We start from the raw sequence: 16,056 nt of genomic DNA on the forward strand, positions 1-16,056 counted from the left end.
AGCAGCGCCATGGCCCTGCCGGTTGAACTCTTGTCAGTGCAATCCCTCTTGTGTGTGCAAATACAGACAGGTCACACGTGCAATAAATAAATAAAAGCATGAATATTAGATGCAAATCAACAACACCCCCTCTCTTGTCTGTGCTATAGTAGGGTCTCTCCCACAAAAAGTTCCTATTAGTGAGCATTTTTCCAAGATGTCAGAAGGGTGGAGGACACCTGATTAATTGTAAAAAAGCAGCTGAACGTTACTGACAGTCCCTGCATTAAAACGGCCCAATGAGAGCTCGGTGGTCAAATACGTCCCTCGGCAAATTTCAATAATGCAAGTACGAGAGGGCTACAAGAGACGTGTGCAAATAATCAGTGAGCAGTGCTGATACGTTTAAGCCCTTTTTTCATGCCATGCACCAAGCAATCACGTGGAATGGTGAAATGGACAGCATATACACTCACTGGCCACTTTATTAGGTACACCTTGCTAGTACCGGGTTGGACCCCCTTTTGCCTTCAGAACTGCCTTAATCCTTCGTGGCGTAGATTCAACAAGGTACTGGAACCATTCCTCAGAGAGTTTGGTCCATATTGACATGATAGCATCACGCAGTTGCTGCAGATTTGTCGGCTGCACATCCATGATGCGAATCTCCCGGTCCACCACATCCCAAAGGTGCTCTATTGGATTGAGATCTGGTGACTGTGGAGGCCATTTGAGTACAGTGAACTCATTGTCATGTTCAAGAAACCAGTCTGAGATGATTCGAGCTTTATGACATGGCGCGTTATCCTGCTGGAAGTAGCCATCAGAAGATGGGAACACTGTGGTCATAAAGGGATGGACACGGTCAGCAACAATACTCAGGTAGGCTGTGGCGTTGACACGATGCTCAATTGGTACTAAGGGGCCCAAAGTGTGCCAAGAAAATATCCCCCACACCATTACACCACCACCACCAGCCTGAACCGTTGATACAAGGCAGGATGGATCCATGCTTTCATGTTGTTGACGCCAAATTCTGACCCTACCATCCGAATGCCGCAGCAGAAATCGAGACTCATCAGACCAGGCAACGTTTTTCCAGTCTTCTATTGTCCAGTTTTGGTGAGCCTGTGCGAATTGTAGCCTCAGTTTCCTGTTCTTAGCTGACAGGAGTGGCACCCGGTGTGGTCTTCTGCTGCTGTAGCCCATCTGCCTCAAGGTTCGATGTGTTGTGCGTTCAGAGATGCTCTTCTGCATACCTCGGTTGTAATGAGTGGTTATTTGAGTTACTGTTGCCTTTCTATCAGCTCGAACCAGTCTGGCCATTCTCCTCTGACCTCTGGCATCAACAAGGCATTTTCGCCCCCAGAACTGCCGCTCACTGGATATTTTCTCTTTTTCGGACCATTCTCTGTAAACCCTAGAGATGGTTGTGCGTGAAAATCCCAGTAGATCAGCAGTTTCTGAAATACTCAGACCAGCCCGTCTGGCACCAACAACCATGCCACGTTCAAAGTCACTTAAATCACCTTTCTTCCCCATTCTGACGCTCGGTTTGAACTGCAGCAGATCGTCTTGACCATGTCTACATGCCTAAATGCATTGAGTTGCTGCCATGTGATTGGCTGATTAGAAATTTGCGTTAACGAGCAGTTGGACGGGTGTGCCTAATAAAGTGGCCGGTGAGTGTATATATGTAGTGCTTTTCTAGTCCGCTGACCTCTCAAAGCACTGTGCCTCCCATTCACACACACACACACATTCACACACTGACGGCTGCCATGCGAGGCACCAACCTGCTCACCGGCAGCAGTTAGGGGTTCAGTGCCTTGCTCAAGGAGGACACTTCGACATGCTCTCTGGAGGAGCTGCGGATCGAACCTTCTGGTTACTAGATGGCCCACGCTACCTCTTGAGCTGTGCTGCCCAGAAGGGGGACAGAACTTTTCCAGAAATCTTATTGCAGAATATCAGAAGTTTAGAAAGGTCCAATCCTCCTCTTGAACCCCCCTCTTGTTTACCATTGAACCAGAGGCTGTGTGACTATTTGAGCACAGTTATCAAATAGAGCCATGCCCAGTGCAAGTGATAAGAAGAGGGAAAATTCAACTGTTTGTGAAAGAAAATCACACACTTCAGGGTCACAGTGAGCATAATAATCTTGTAATGGGCCAAATTCACTCATATTGTGAATGAAAGGATCTTGCAGCCATATCAGCCATTCAACCCAATGGGATCAATACATTTGGGAATTGATGGAACTATTTGTCCATGTAAAATTAACAAAAGTATTGTAGGTTTACGCAATTAGGCGTGTGTGTGTGTGTGTGTGTGTGTGTGTGTGTGTGTGTGTGTGTGTGTGTGTTTGTGTGTGTGTTCTCTGCCTGTCTTTTTTGATTGGTCATTTGCATCCTAAACTAAGTACATAATCCCCACTCATATACCAGAGGGTAGCTAAGAATGATTGTGAATAGGGTTTCCTTGTGAAGCACATCTCCATGAAGACAACCGACAAGTTAGCTTAATCAACATCTCTTTCAAACCCCTGCTGCTTGTTTGCTCTGCAAGCGTACAGGGCGTATTCAGCCCTAACCAAAACCGCGTCTTTTTCTTCTGCACAGCAACCCAGAACGCAGGTTGCAAGTGATTGACCACATCCACGTGTAGCTATATAACCGACCCATAAGCCTCGCGGACCCATTTGCACTTGGTTTGCATGGAAGTGTCCACTTCAGTGTCTGATTACCGTTCACTTATTAAAGTGATTCGTGTCTCACGGTACCAAAACTAGCCTTCATGTAACAGAGCAAACTAAAGGACAGGGTTTGACTGTAGGTGGATATGATCGACTGCAATGGCATTGAATTGAGGAGCAAGGCCCAAGACTCCATTATAACTAGGTCATCTCCCAGCACAAGCTATAGCCTGGGCCCTCTCTCTCGGTGCTGATCACAGACGGTAAATGTAGGTACAGCAGTCGCTGAATATTTAAAAAGGCACAGAGATGAAGCAATAAATGACAAAGTAAAGCTGGCGTGCCTGGGCATTAATAACTAATGGGCACCAGTGAGTTATAGGCCACTCGCATTGTAATGAAAGTGCCATTGCAAATCAGCAGTTGTCCAAGGTTATTATTATTTATACATAATTGATGCCGGATCCACAAGGAATGTCTCAGCCAACAACTCCCAGCGCCTTGGGAACAAAGGCGGGAGGTATCAACAGAAGTAAGGGTCACAAAGGAGAGTGTGCACCCGGCCTTAGATTTAGGGAAGGGGATGGGGAGGGTGTTGCATCCACACGTCTATATAAAAAGAATCACAACAGGCTAGGCAATCGTGAGCAGAGCTGCCCTGCGTCGTCGAGTACATGCACACAAAGCTGTCGAGCTTATTTCTCAAAATGCATGCATGTGAAAACATGGAACCTTGTTGTCAGCATCAGAACCAGAATCAGAATCAGAATACTTTATTCATCTCTGAGGGGAAACTGGGTTCTATTACAGACACGCACGCTCTAGTAAGAAAAAAACTAACAAGATACAAGATAATGAGAAAATAGAAACAAATAGAAACAAGAAAAACAGAAACAAATACAAACAGCAGATAAAATAAGAAATAGAAATAATAACAAAATATATATACAAGCATGGTGCACATGCTTGTTTATATATTTGTTGTGCCTCTGACTAGTTTTCAGAGCACTTCTCCAAAAGAATATATTTCAAAAATGGAATATTTTTCACCATAGTGAAATGTGTGTATCAGTGAGACTTGGGTTGATATTCGCTACTATTGCAGCCTGGTTTGGGGACGTGTTGCAGCAACGTGATTACAGAGCACAGTGGATGTGTGTTTCACATACAACGCCACAGAGAGAGGCACCGTTCAAATCATTTTTCTTATTACTCTTTTTGCAGAATGTCTATGGTTTGAAACATTTGCTCCATGTTATATAAGACTTCCAAGCGTTGTCTCTTTTGTGCTAGAAATAAGCAAAAACACAGCCATAGGAAATAATGCAAGATAAAACATTAATGTAAAATATCTGAAAACAAACATTAAAGAGAGACTACAAAACTCTCATGTCCTGTATTCAGAATACGAATTGCTCCCAACAGCTAGATGCTACCGGGTTATGTTGCATGTATGTGAATGCACTTTATGTCTGCACTTGTCTGTGCTATGCACACTATGTCTGTTACGGCACTATATTGTATGTATTTTATGTGGTAGCCTTCATGTCCAAGACAAATTTCCCTTGGGAAAATAAAGTAATCTTGGATCTTGAAAACAAAGTAACAAACTGTAACCGATTTGAGGCTTCAGAGCCTCTGGCACTTCTTGTTGGATTTAAAATCTATACTGTAATTTCATATTCCTTTAAGCAAGAGAAAATCGTTTTCCCCGTGTGATCCATAAACTGATCATAATCTCATGTCAACGTACAACTGATTCAGTGGGGAAAAGGGGAAAATGCTCAACATTTACCACTTCTACATGGAAATTTCAATTATGACCCTGACCATCAGTCATGAAGTCAATCAGCCTCAGTTGACTACTCAAAAGCTACAGTGTGCATCACTGTGTGCACTATAGATACAATAGTTAAGCTACAACCCTGAAGATGTATATGCTAACAAATGTTCTTTTCACACTTTGTATTGCTAACATATTTAAGATAATAGCTAATGATTTGCAGTTGCTCAAGTTAAAGATTACTGGTGATCATTAATCCATCAAAATAATCCATAATTTAATGATATGGGGCGGCACGGTGGCACAGTGGTTAGCGCGGTTGCCTCACAACAAGAAGTCCTGGGTTAGAGCCCCGGGGTAGTCCAACATTCGGGGTCGTCCTGGGTCGTCCTGTGTGGAGTTTGCATGTTCTCCCTGTGTCTGTGTGGGTTTCCTCCGGGGGCTCCGGTTTCCTCCCGCAGTCCAAAGACATGTAGGTCAGGTGAATCAGCCGTACTAAGGTGTCCCTAGGTATGAATGTGTGTGTGTGTGTGTCCATTAATCCATCCATCAGAAAATGGATGGATGAATGATATGGTAGGACTTTATCAGGAAAGTGATATGATGCATAGTGTTTTGCATCCTCACCCTTGCAGCCAGATCCGGAAGAATAATGCTTGCGAGTTTGAAGAAGAGGTGAGGCTCTTCTGCAAAACAAGCAGATATATATCGCAAATTGAGCTGAGAAGACTTTAATCAAAATATAAAACATCAATTGCTAAAAAACTCTGGAGTGAACATTTTTTGTTTTTTTGTTCAGCATACAACAACAACACCGATTCTGTTCCAAGTATCACCAATCATGGTACCAAAACGCAACAATAATAATATGGCTGATGACGAGAATGATAATGATTTTGATGATGATGATGATGTTGTTGTTGAATGATGATGATGAACTAATCTTAAAACTTCCCACTGAATTTAAAGTTGGCATTTCTTCCGCTTCCGGTGTGAGAAGATGGCGGCGCAAATTCAGGTTTGCAGCTGACTCGCCCAGTACAGGTGTGGGAAGATGGCGGCGCGGACTCACGCTTGCGGTGGTCTCACCCAGTACCGTCCATGCAGTGTCTTTGCCCATGTCTGCGTCTAAGTTTGGTTAGTCTTCGTTTGATGGCTGTGAGAGCTTGGTCTGCTGTGTCCTGTGGGCCCAGCGACTCTGCGCCCGAAGAGACCAAGGGGGGTCTTACATGACGCGGAAGCGGGCAGGCTAAGCTAACTGTTAGCCCATACGGACCGGCAGTTCCGATAACACCGAGGGTGGTCTGGCGGCGGTCTCGCCTAGCGTTGACTGTGTTTTAGTGTCGTTGTGTAGAGTGCGGGGAGGTGTGTCGGAGGTGTCTGGCTGGGAGAGCTGGCGTTGGATCGGCTGGGGGAGCTCGGTCTGCTGTATCCGGTGGGCCCGGGGACCACGGCCCTGCCGGAGCGGCACCCGAAGAGGAAGCACCGAGGGCGGTCTGACAGGACGCGGAAGCGGGGCAGGCTAAGCTAACTGCTAGCCCATGCAGACCAGCAGTTCCGACAGTCATCCTGGCTGGCGTTCGTTCTCTGGACAGAGGAATTTTTGGACTGGGTTGACTGTGTTGTGAACTCTGTGTGTGTGTGTGTGTGTGTGTGTGTGTGTGTGTGTGTGTGTGTGTGTGTGTGTGTGTTTCTCTGTTTTGTATGTTTTTGGTGGTGTCGTTTTGGGGAAAGTTGGGGGGTGTGTTTTTGTCTTTAGTGTCGCACTGCTGTGGGCTGGGGGAAACGGAATTTCGTTTCTTTTGTGTACGCAAGTTCATTGCAGAAATGACGACGACAACAACAACAAAAAACATTTAAAAAAAAGAAAGAAAGAATTGACAAATTGTTCTTGTTTCTGTAAAAGTCCATTTTGGTTGAAAAACTCAAAAGGTGCGAGGATAAACGAGGAAATGTATTACTGACATATACTCACTGGCCACTTTATTAGGTACACCTTGCTAGTACCGGGTTGGACCCCCTTTTGCCTTCAGAACTGCCTTAATCCTTCGTGGCATAAATTCAACGAGGTACTGGAAACATTCCTCAGAGAGTTTGGTCCATATTGACATGATAGCATCACGCAGTTGCTGCAGATTTGTCGGCTGCACATCCATGATGCAAATCTCCCAGTCCACCACATCCCAAAGGTGCTCTATTGGATTGAGATCTGGTGACTGGAGGCCATTTGAGTACAGTGAACTCACTGTCATGTTCAAGAAACCAGTCTGAGATGATTCGAGCTTTATGACATGGCGCGTTATCCTGCCAGAAGTAGCCATCAGAAGATGGGAACACTGTGGTCATAAAGGGAATGACATGGTCAGCAACAATACTCAGGTAGGCTGTGGCGTTGACACGATGCTCAATTGGTACTAAGGGGCCCAAAGTGTGCCAAGAAAATATCCCCCACACCATTACACCACCACCACCAGCCTGAACCGTTGATACAAGGCAGGATGGATCCATGCTTTCATGTTGTTGACGCCAAATTCTGACCCTACCATCCGAATGTCGCAGCAGAAATCGAGACTCATCAGACCAGGCAACGTTTTTCCAATCTTCTATTGTCCAATTTTGGTGAGCCTGTGCGAATTGTAGCCTCAGTTTCCTGTTCTTAGCTGACAGGAGTGGCACCCGGTGTGGTCTTCTGCTGCTGTAGCCCATCTGCCTCAAGGTTCGACGTGTTGTGCGTTCAGAGATGCTCTTCTGCATACCTCGGTTGTAATGAGTGGTTATTTGAGTTACTGTTGCCTTTCTGTCAGCTCGAACCAGTCTGGCCATTCTCCTCTGACCTCTGGCATCAACAAGGCATTTTCGCCCACAGAACTGCCACTCACTGGATATTTTCTCTTTTTCGGACCATTCTCTGTAAACCCTAGAGATGGTTGTGCGTGAAAATCCCAGTAGATCAGCAGTTTCTGAAATACTCAGACCAGCCCGTCTGGCACCAACAACCATGCCACGTTCAAAGTCACTTAAATCACCTTTCTTCCCCATTCTGATGCTCGGTTTGAACTGCAGCAGATCGTCTTGACCATGTCTACATGCCTAAATGCATTGAGTTGCTGCCATGTGATTGGCTGATTAGAAATTTGCGTTAACGAGCAGTTGGACAGGTGTGCCTAATAAAGTGGCCGGTGAGTGTAGATTGAATTTAAAAACATCGTTTGTGTTCTCCGTCAGTGCACCTCAAACACGCATGGTAATTTACGTATTTGAAACTGTATCTCCAGCGCGGGGACTTCTTGTCCAAGTTTTCTATCATATTTTCTTCAGGGAATTTATTCCATTCTGTAACACTGCGACAGATGTAAATTTCGCTCTAACTTAAAGTAATACAGAGTTTCTCTGCAGATATGACAATATTAAAAGTAAAGCAGTCTTTGTACTCACCATCGCAATTAGAGCTTGTCCACGGATCTCGTGCGCTCCCGGCTTACGTCATCGCCCAGTGTCCAATGAGAGCGCGTAACGTAGCCTCTTGTTGATGACGTATACGGAAGCATACAGCAGGCTCCAAAACATTGCGAGTGAATCCCATGGAGTGAACGAAGTCTTGGCCCTGCTTTTATCGATAAAACATATTTTCATCTCTTTCCGGCATGGAAACGTGGAGTCTTACGTCAATTTGTGTGTTGCTTGGTGTCACTGCGAGATGGAGTGTTTCGTTAAATTCATACTCGGGTAAGGATGTCGTGGCCATACTGTCGACCCACCCCCTGCACCTCTGTTGAGAAGGCAGCCCAAAATAGTTGAATGCTACCTTAGAGACAGACATATGCCTTAGTGTTGCTGATAGCACCGATGCATGTAGAATTGTTTGATTAAAGACGCTGGTGTTTTTATTAATGGCTATGTGATGAGTCAATGAATCGTCATGATGTATATTAATTTCTAATTAAAGCAAGCTAACTGGTTAATTACTTCTATAGGGGCAGGGAAACCCATTATGTTTGGCGACTATGAAGCCCAAAGGCACTGGCAAGAAATCACACACAATCTCCCTGTTCAAGAATGGTGAGTTCATGGCTCCTTGGATTTGAGCACATTTTGAGACTTTAACTGCTGCAGTTGAGCTCAGGTTTGATCAAATCTAGCCCATTCAGGTATCCATGTAATTGGAGACATATTTTGGGGAGCCTTCAGAAAAAAAGCCCACACCCTATTTTAAGGCTCCCAGCATTCTTTGTCAGAGCATTGATGGTGCAAGTGATGTTGTGGAAGTGGTAACACTGAACATGTGCTAACAATGACAAAGGTGCAAAATAGTAACTGTGAATTGCTTCAAATTTTTATTTTTGAAATTTGGTAATGCATTTAGTGTGGGAATATCTTAAATAGTTTGATGGGTTCATATTATGCCTGAGGACCTGATGATATGCTCTACATCAGTGTTTCTCAAACCAGTCCTCAAGGACCCCCAATCCTGCAGATTTTCATTGTAACCCTGCATAGGTAGCCCTGCTTGTACTTACTCAACCAATCATCTCAAAGCACTTAATTATGCAAGGTGTGCAAACTCTGACATTCATTGCTGATTGGTTGAATAACTATAAACAGGTACCTATTCAGGGTTGCAAAGAAAATCTGCAGGATAGGGAGTCCTTGAGGACTGGGTTGAGAAACACTGCTCTACATAATGGCCCAAAAAGTGCCACTGATGTGGTAAGAAAAAGTAAGAAAAAGCTTTAGTAGAATGGCGTCATGAACCAAAAATGAGGTCCAGGCTGTGCTTTGGGAATTAAAGGCAGAGGCTCCATATTTCTCTTTCTTTAAGTTACTTGAGCACTTCTGTCAACACCACTGACGGTTTCAGAAAATGACATACATATATATATATATATATAATACATACATTATTTTATTTATATATATATATATATATATATATATATATATATATATATAATTGCATGCACTTATGTCCTTAAGTTACTTGAGCACTTCTGTCAGCACCATTCATGGTTTTGGAAGAAAAAAAAAACTATATATACCCAGTGTATGGCATGAAACAGGCTTGTACTGGCTCATAAAGAATTTACTTGATTCACTGGATTATTTTTGCTCCTTATTTGTTGAGCACTTTCCCTACCATTGAGTGTTTCTTCTAACAAAGTTATATATATATGTATATACACACACACACACACTTGAAACGTTGAGCGGCTATCTTTGTTTTATGAGTCTTTGGACTATATCATGCATCAAAGATTGGTTACAGTCTGTGCAACAGTGTTACCCCCTAATGCTGCAATAAAAATCCGATATCTTGGATCCAGAATGTTTCCCCCTTTGCAAACTGCCTGCCTATGTTTAACTTTGTGTGATTTTTTTTTAAAATTTTTTTTAGAATGCTTATGTCATTTGTTTTCCGCTAGGTACTTCAACACTACTGACAATGACTTGAACTACTGGGGTCTTGACTACCCTCCTCTTACTGCCTACCATAGCCTGCTCTGTGCTTATATGTAAGTTTTCTTAAATTATTGGTCCTCTGATAATATTTTCACCTTAATGGATTAATGTTAAATAATGAGTGGCAAGAAAGACAGAGGTGAGAGTATAACAGAAGCGGTTAAGAGCCCCATCCATTCCTGTGATTTCACAGCAGTTCATGCATTAGTCCATTGGTTCCATTGGTTGTCTGCTAAGCTATTTAGTTGTCTGGTTAGGCACAAACCCTAATTGTTGTTAGTCATGTCAAAAAAAACTTGAAATCAGGTTATAGATATTTATTTACCTTTGACAGCCAGATGATTTGAAGGGTTAATATTATGACTATAAAAAAACACATTTATTGATTGCTTTTTTGCATGCAGCTGTAAAGGGATTTATGATCTTTGAGCACCATTTGTCAACACTCATCAGCAGTGTGTCAGCAGAAATGCACACTGCAGCGATAAGGAAAGCCCCAAAAGCAGGGCTGTAGTTTCAAGTTTGGAGGCATAAAAACTACAGTGCTCGCTTTGTCATTCTTAGCAATGCAATGTTTTTATTAGTCACAGTGTGAGTCACAGGTCTGTCTTGCCTTTGGTAGTGTACGCACAACTTGAAGAGTCACATCACCTGCCAGTATCAGTTCTGTTCTTCCTCACTCTCATCCCATTTGCCCTCTCTGATTTCATCTAAGAAATAAGACATTTGGGGGGTAGTCTGTGCTACTATACCACAGACAAGAAAAGGGGAATGGTTGGTTGGATCACAACTATGCGCACCGATGACAGAGTACAACCAGCAGGAGGCGCAATGTTGGTAGACTTATTGCAGAAAATGTCGATATAATTATATTTGCACAGAAATGTTGAGATATAAACCATTTCATTGAAATAAAGCCATATACTTCAGTTTCTCCACTCAAAATTTAAGTGTGCAGTTACTCTTTAAGCCCATATTACACCACTGCCAAAATACATCTTGGAGCTAAGATAATGGGTGTTTCATTGACCTATTATGAACTGATTCTGACAATGCCCCATCATGAACCATTCTCATTGCTTGATTTACTGATATCTCCACTATGTCGTTGTGACTGTAACACGGTAATCCAGCCTCACGACCCTCTGTGGTATCTCTATCTGCCCTTACCCTTTTCGATATCTTCACACATCATAAAACCAATGAAACGTTACAGGAAGGTTTATTGTAAATGCCCCTTTGACCAAAAAATAAAAAGAAACTACATGCTGCAATGATTCAAAATGCTGTCTCTTATGTTCTGATCTGTTTTCAAGGAGAAAAGAAAACCTAATTCGTTGTTATACTGGTGTGTTTATGACTTCTTGCAGAGCCAAGCTTATAAATCCAGAATGGGTGGAGCTTCACAAATCTCGAGGTTATGAAAGCCCTGCACACAAGTTATTCATGAGAGCCACAGGTACAATAACAACAAGGTGGAGATCATATGATGAATAGTTATGTCATCCTTGAAATAGTATTGATAACGCATTTGCATTGTGCTCTGTCAAACTGATTGATGTAGGGACCGATAGTTTGACTGATCAGTTGATTCATTTTGATTTTGTTTCTGTCTTTTATTCCATGATGCGATAGGTTCGGCCTAGAATGTGCTCTTAAAATACTGTTTTGCATTAATGCATCTGAGCTGTCGAGCACGTCAGTATAGCAGTGCACTGGTTGTCAAAAAGAAAAGAAAGGAAAACGAAGAGCACAATGTATTCACTCTGATATGCCTCTTTTTCTCAGTCTTGGTTGCAGATTTGTTGATATACATCCCTGCTGCTGTTTTATTCAGTTATTACTTGAGTGATGGATCCCCAAAAAGGAAGGTAAGACTGCTCTATTTTACTGCAGGAGATGGAGATGTTAACCTTTTTCATGCAGAATACTAATTTATTTTTTCTTGTCCTGGGACACAGGTGAATTAAAACAAATACAATACCACCCTGTGCTGTTTATTCCCATTATATAACGAAGGACTCCAGTTGTATTGGCAAGGGGTCAGATTTAGAACACTTTTTAGTGTGCAATATTATTACATTTGTAAAACCACAAACTGCGACACGTATATTAAATACTGTATAATGTATAAATATTTGACAGTATTGTAAGTTATCTCAAAGGAAGATGTAGACTTCTGTGCACTATTTAAAACATTTTAGAATGTTCTTGTTCTTTTTTTTCCTTCCTTTTATTTGATAGAAAGAGATCTTTGTTTTGATCTCCAGACTTACAATGCGTATAAAATCGCATCTTTCATTTTTCTATTACAGCCAAGTATGCTAAAGTTCAACGGGGGCAGAACTTTTCACGATGATTTTGCAGAAGGTCACGCTGGACTGTAACTGGGTTGCAGCTTTGTGTTGTCTGTCATTAACTAATCAATGTGCAAACTCTCTTTTTGCACAGGCTTGTGTCCTCCTCTGCATATTACTCTACCCGGGCCTAATTCTCATTGACTACGGGCATTTCCAGTATCCTTTGTATACAAATGCAGTTTTGTCATTTGGTTTGAGATCGTATAATTGCTGTGATGAATTCATTGTGTTTACCTCTGCGATTAAAGCTGTCTTCTCATTAGAGATGTCGTATTCGGTGGGATAAATCCTAAAATTGGTTGAAGACATTGTAAACAGCAGGATTATGATGAAATAGGAAGATGCGCTTTAAAGTTAGCTGCCAACTATATTTTATTTTATTTTGTTTTAAAACTGTGATTTGATTTAATGTCCTCGACAGATCTGGTCACTGTAGTTAGCATTTAAAACATATTACTAACTTGGGAATATGTTTCTGCAAAGATAACCCTCTGTGGGGCAGTTTTAAAAAGCATGTATTTGATTATTTTACAGATCTGTAAAGCACGAGCCCCTCTGTTTTCTTGTTGTTGTTTTTTTTTTAACCCTGATTTGTTCAAGTGTGTCTACAGGTTTGAGATAGTTGTACAGTTTTTCTCTAAATGAGTTTGAGACCTTTTAATAGAGAACAAATCAAAGATTTTCCTGCCCATCATGAATATTTTATGATATGCAGCATGTATCACACAATGTCATGTTAAATCACCTGCTAAAAGTACTGACTGACAAAATACTGACTAAGATAAGGAGACAGTAGGGGGCGCCCCAGTGGCTCACCTGGTAGAGCGCGTACCACATAAGGCTGAGTCCTTACCGCAGCAGCCCGGGTTCGAATCCGGCTCGGGTCCTTTGCTGCATGTCATCCCCACTCTGTCCCCCGCCCTTCCTGTCTCTCTCGACTATCACTACCTAATAGTGGCAGGAAATGCCAATCACCTGGTTGGAAATTCAGGGTTTATAAGCACTTGATCCAGTGTCAGTCTTAACCCAGTCAGGTACAACGTGGTGAGCCTGGGTTTGGCCCTGTGGGGGGTGTTGGGCCTGGGTCTGGGCTGGGATGTGCTGGGCTCCCTGGCCTTCTCCCTCGCTCTCAACTACAAACAGATGGAGCTCTACCATGCCTTGCCCTTCTTCTGCTACCTCCTTGGGAAGTGCATCAAACAGGGTTTGATGGGGAAAGGGTATGTTTTCGTTCTCTAGACTTTTCTCTCTTCCTACTTGTTTTCCTCTTGTTTGCTTCTTAGTGCACTCTTCGTTGTAGGCATTAAATGTAATAGCATTTCATAATCACCAAATTACAAGCAACAACGGGTCACTGCTATAGCACCCTCACGATGCTCTATATATGTAGAATAATTATGTATGAATGCTGGGAAAATAAAATAAAGCCAGAGCTTAGCAGAGATATAGAGGGAGATTTTTTTGTTTCTTCTCCTTTTTCTCCCCAATTGTACCTGGCCGATCACCCCGCTCTCTGAGCTGTCCCGGTTGTTGCTGCACCCCCTCTGCTGATCTGGGGAGGGCTGCAGACTACCACGTGCCTCCTCTGATACATGTGGACATGTGGAGTCACCAGCCACTTCTTATCACCTGACAGTGAGGCGTTTTGCCAGGGGGACGTATATCACATGGGAGGATCACGCTATTCCCCCCAGTTCCCCCTCCTGCCTGAACAGATGCCCCGACCGACCAGAGGAGGCGCTAGTGTAGTGACCAGGACACATACCCACATCTCGCTTCCCACCCACAGACATGGCCAATTGTGTCTGTAGGGACGCCCGAGCAAGCCGGAGGTAACACGGGGATTCGAACCGGTGATCCCCGTGTTGGTAGGCAACGGAATAGACCGCTACGCTACCCGGACGCCCATAGAGGGAGGTTTTTAAATGATTATTGTTTCTGCTCTCAAATTTCTTCAAGAAAGGATGGAAGAATTCTCATGTTTGTTTTTCTTTAATGACTCAATCAAACAATGAACAGCAGATTGCTCTATGAAGCTCTGATGACGCTCATCAGCACAAAATCGACGGTCCAAAGCTGACGGCAAGCCATGAAAGCCCAGTGTAATCTAAATCCTGGGCGTTTTTGCTCCTCTGTAGTCATAATTATTCGGCGGTGTTTACTTCTTCTCACAGTTTGCACTGTAAGTCACCCTCTGTAGGAGTGGCAGCTAAATGCTCTAAAAGTAAAATGTAATATAAATCTGTGAGAGTGCGCTCGCCCTATAAAGAGCCACAGAGTCGCTGCGGTAATCAGATGGGATGGTGTTACTGGTGTGTCCAGTGTCTGTTTATCTAGTAACAATGTACCAAGGGCATTTAGTAGCAAATGGAGAGCTGGATTAGAAGGGCCAGGGGAAGATATGTCCAGATGACACTCTCACCATGGCCAAACTCCTCAGCTATTCCTGTGTGTGCAACTTAACCAGCAGCTTCACAGTTACAGCTGACAACATACCCCCACCTACACTAAAGGCGTTCAGCTGATGCATGGCTTTCCCTGCATTCCATTCAGAAGGGGTCAAATCCCCAATTTGGAGCATGCGGGTAGCAAATATTGACTGTTTGCACAAAATGAATGACTCAGAAATTGTTAAGATGCATGCTTATGTCAGCCATTTGTTGTTTTTTGACACATTTTTGTTTATTTTTTCTATTTGGTTATTGATAGCCGACATTTTGGTATACAGCGTAACGGCCTGGGGGCATCTGCAAAAACTGTTAACAGGAAACAATAGCATGTCAGTTATGTGGTAATCTGAATTTCCCACTATCTCTTTCAGGGGTATGCTAACGCAGGCCTCTCTTCTTGTTCCCCTTTAGCTTGTTCCTACTGCTGAGGGTCGCTCTGACAGTGTTGGTGGCTTTTGCCCTCTGCTGGTTGCCTTTCCTGTCCGACCTCAGCCAGGCCTCGCAAGTTGTCAGGAGGATATTTCCCGTGACTCGGGGACTGTTTGAGGTACAGAAGGTTAATTTCATGAAAATGCATTTTATGGATTTATTTTATCCCTAATTTTGTGAGATTTAAGGCAGGCCATTTTTGCTAGGAAGCCCAGAAAAAAGGCTGTCTGAAAAAGGACTCCGATGTCTCGAGGGTTAGATGCACAGCGAAGTTATTGTATATAAATTCAGTCCTCAAAATAAGTGTTGTGCGTCATTACAGATTTCATATCCCTGGTTTATACATACAAGGTGGTAGACAATATTGAGTTCAGCCAGCATCTTAGAAAAGTCTCTTCCATGTGTTTCTAGAGTCTAAGAAGTAGCCTGCTCGTTAAACAAATGTTCTACACAACCGGTGAATGAAGTCAGTATTTTGTTTCTCCCTCAAAGCTAAAGGTGGGAACAGAGCTCACCATGAAGCTCCTGTTAGGGTATCTGAATGAGAGTTTTGCCCCAGTGTCGTAATGTTTTGATGCCTAACTTTGTTTAATTCACAGAGAATTCACAAGACTTTAACAGGGGAACACTATAAGCAAGACTGCGGCACTCCACTCACAATCTGTGCCGTCTACACACCGTCTCGTACCTCCTTTCACCTTTCACATGTTGCTCTCTGCTCCGCCAGTTGGAAATAGATACCTTCCAGGATCAAAGAAAACAGAGGAATAAAACGGTTAAAGGTCAACAGCTCGGTTTCACTCCATCTCTGGGAGGTGTTGGAGTTGCGGCTGTAGGAGGATATCAATAAATCGCACTAATTTATGGCCAGGGTGTTTTCAGCACGCTGCAGCACGGCCATGT

At 43.1% G+C, this 16,056-nt stretch overlaps 1 protein-coding gene across 1 annotated transcript in view; it reads left to right on the plus strand.

Moving 5' to 3' along the window:
- Positions 1–8,050: 8,050 nt before the first annotated feature.
- alg6 (ALG6 alpha-1,3-glucosyltransferase) overlaps positions 8,051–16,056 on the plus strand; it is a 20,085-nt gene continuing 12,079 nt past the window's right edge. The window contains exons 1-8 of the mRNA XM_056277302.1: positions 8,051–8,183; positions 8,432–8,516; positions 9,878–9,967; positions 11,285–11,373; positions 11,703–11,785; positions 12,366–12,430; positions 13,309–13,494; positions 15,136–15,271. Coding sequence (XP_056133277.1) covers positions 8,102–8,183; positions 8,432–8,516; positions 9,878–9,967; positions 11,285–11,373; positions 11,703–11,785; positions 12,366–12,430; positions 13,309–13,494; positions 15,136–15,271 — 816 coding nt within the window. The 5' untranslated portion in view covers positions 8,051–8,101. The remainder of the gene's footprint in view (positions 8,184–8,431; positions 8,517–9,877; positions 9,968–11,284; positions 11,374–11,702; positions 11,786–12,365; positions 12,431–13,308; positions 13,495–15,135; positions 15,272–16,056) is intronic.

The sequence above is a fragment of the Lampris incognitus genome, chromosome 3, assembly GCF_029633865.1.
Source record: "Lampris incognitus isolate fLamInc1 chromosome 3, fLamInc1.hap2, whole genome shotgun sequence".
Classification (NCBI taxonomy): domain Eukaryota; kingdom Metazoa; phylum Chordata; class Actinopteri; order Lampriformes; family Lampridae; genus Lampris; species Lampris incognitus.